Here is a 2,785-nt window from a genome sequence, read left to right on the forward strand (position 1 = left end):
GAAGCAAAAGGACACCACACAGCAAAGATCCGTTTCAGAGATTCCCCTCACCCCCAAGACAAACCTCATGTGACTGCAGATCCTGGACCATTGCTGTAAGTGTGGGGGTGTCCTGCTACTCCTAGTGTCCCCACTGTTAACATGGCCTTTCACGGAGCAGAGAATCTGTACACGTCTTTGGAATAACTGATCCAATGAGCAGGGGTCTCAGATTGTCTGCTACTTTCTTTAATAACCCAGGAAAATTCAATTAACTGAGATCATTTAGTTATTGTGAATGACAGACAAGAAGGCCATAAGCATGAATTCACTATGATTACTTTTATTATCCAACTCTTCTCCATACAATACTATTGCTACAGAAGTTCACATTTTCAAAACATTTCTAATTTCGATTCCATTGCATTCTGTTCAGGACCACAAAACAAAATGGAAGACTTTCCAATCTCTTTTAGAAAACAGCAAAACTCTTGCTTTTGAACTGTGTTACATCAGATACACTCGGATCAATATCATTCACAAAGCTAAGATATGAAAGTTTCTTTAGCCTTCTTTGAAACCAAACTTTGAAAAATTTCTAAAGAAAACAGAGATGAATCCCCATGTCATCATAGAGAACAGGAACCAAAAGATGCTACAAACTGGTTCCCCCTACTAGCCCGGGCCCTCACATTTTAGAAAGCTGACTACTCCCCTCTTTAACCACAGAGAGAAAGAACAACCTGGCTGCTGCTCTGTCCTAGGCCCCCTATTCCTCCTCCCTCGCATCTTATGCAGACAGGAATGGGAAGGCCCTCAAAGCCCTTGGGTTGACCGTGAGCATAAATGCCATGACTTGCCACTTGCTGGTCTCCACATAGGCCCGGGGACCCCACAGGAACTCATAGCGAGCAGGGTGGCTGTCAGGCACCTGCTCGTACCGCAGGTATCCCTCCCGCACCCACACTTGGGTCAGAAGCTCCCTGGGCTCCTCAAAGAAACAGTGCTCACTCCCAACATACATCCCCATCTTGCTGAGTGCTCCCCAGACCACCTCCTCTGGGGCCGGGTCTCCAAACCGCATGATCATGCTGAGGACCAGCACCAAGAAGCCGGCCTTGGGCAGACCCACCCCATCGCTCAGCATCTCATCGCAAGTGAGGCCCAGGATGGGGACCAAGATGTAGGTGTGCTCCGCTGGGTCCACCTCCTTCACATCCACACCAAACAACAGCTGCAGGCACACTGAGACCTCCCTGAAGACCACTGGGAAGTACTCCTGGTTATCCCTGAGGACCTCATTTAGCATTTCCGCCTGGGAGGTCTGCTCCTTGGCTCGATACTTGAGGAGCAGGAACTTCATCAGTTTACCTATCATCCTATGCAGAATTTCTTGGGGCAAGGCCTCCACAGGAGCGGAGGAGGATGCTGGGGGGTAGGAGGCCAAGTGGGATGCAGACTCCCCCACCTCAGCCTCCAAGAGCGGCACCTCGACAGGGCCCTGGTCCTCGCCTGGGTCCTGAAGGCCTTCTTCGGGTTTGCTGAGCTCACTCATCTCAACCACGAGCACAATGCCTGAGGTCAAACAAGACACGGAAGTGAGGCAGAGGTACAGATGGGGACCAAGGGCCTCTGGGAGAGAGGAGGTGTGAGCAACCTGGGCTAAGAAACACATCCTGGATGGTACAACACAGGCCACTTACAGATCTCCCGTTGAGGGGTACTCTCAGACCTCACAGGATTGCTCCTCCTGGGAGGCCAACCCCTGGCTACCCGAAGGAGGAATGGAGGTAACTCCCAAGCAAGTCGCCAGCACAGCCTGAGATTTCCGGGTCCAAAAAAGTGGGAGGAATTGGGGCCTTCTGGGGCCCCCCTATGTCCTGGGATATGGAGCCTATGGTTCACTTCAGGTCACCCTCTCACCTTGATTCCTGATACTGCCTGTCTGAACTCAGGACACAGGCTTCAGACCTCTGCCTTCGCCTCCTGGTTCCTGGAGCTCCTGGGAGAGAAATGGAGTTGACATCTAAGGGCTATACTGTGGCACAGCCCTGGGCCTTCTGTGCTGGTAGGTGGGGACGGACACTCGGGTTACACCCAGTTGTGTTGTGGGTACCTTGTAATGCTCACCTTTCCCCTGGCATGACCTGGACCTACCCCTTTGGAGGAGTAGAAGGAAACTCAAAACAAGACACAAGCCTGAACAGAAAGCACTGAGGGGCACCACATGCGGCCGCACCTGTCCAGGGTCTCGCGCGGGTCCTAGGCTGGGGAGATGCTCGGTCCCCAGCTCCTCCTCACGTCCTGCCTGGCCTCCAAACACTCGCCACAGGGCGGGGCTCTGTTCAGTCCAACCTTGGGGTTGGGGAGTTCTGCCCCTGCCAACGTGAAGCATCCAACTCTGCCCGTAAAACCTCACCTCCCGAGTTCCCTAAGCCAGGGGTCAAGAAACTGCTCACCCTGCTCACCCCACTCTGGGCCCTGCAAGACCCTCTTGCAAGGGTCAAGATCCCTCCATGTTGGGTTCGAACCGCCTCAATCCTTCCTCACATGGAGCCTGGACTCCAGGCAGGACTCGCGTTTGTCCCGTTCGCCATTTTGAGACCCCGCCACTTTCACAAGGCCTCCAGTCCCTCTGAGACCCGCATGTGAGGAAGTCAGACAGACCTAGTGTGCTCTTCTCACCCCAAGGGCTCCCAGGACCGACTACAGGGAAGGGGATCTGTAGGGTTCCATAGGTCCTCACCCAGGTTACTTAGAGTCCTCCTTCAGGAACCTCACCTTGCCTCCGCACAGGACCTGGATT

At 53.4% G+C, this 2,785-nt stretch overlaps 1 protein-coding gene across 1 annotated transcript; it reads right to left on the reverse strand.

The window, feature by feature from the left end:
* Window positions 1-529: 529 nt before the first annotated feature.
* LOC136153210 (melanoma-associated antigen 9-like) lies at window positions 530-2,561 on the reverse strand. Its single transcript, XM_065914815.1, has 3 exons — window positions 2,439-2,561; window positions 1,903-1,981; window positions 530-1,554 (listed from the first exon to the last, which is right to left on the reverse strand). The coding sequence occupies exon 3, from the start codon at window positions 1,532-1,534 to the stop codon at window positions 770-772; it is 765 nt and encodes a 254-aa protein (XP_065770887.1). The 5' UTR covers window positions 1,535-1,554; window positions 1,903-1,981; window positions 2,439-2,561; the 3' UTR covers window positions 530-769.
* Window positions 2,562-2,785: the final 224 nt, after the last annotated feature.

The sequence above is a fragment of the Muntiacus reevesi genome, chromosome X, assembly GCF_963930625.1.
Source record: "Muntiacus reevesi chromosome X, mMunRee1.1, whole genome shotgun sequence".
Taxonomy (NCBI): Eukaryota; Metazoa; Chordata; class Mammalia; order Artiodactyla; family Cervidae; genus Muntiacus; species Muntiacus reevesi.

Coding starts and splice junctions, on each gene's coding strand:
- LOC136153210 (XM_065914815.1), bottom strand. CDS start 1,534: ATGAGTGAGCTCAGCAAACCCGAAGAAGGCCTTCAGGACCCAGGCGAG.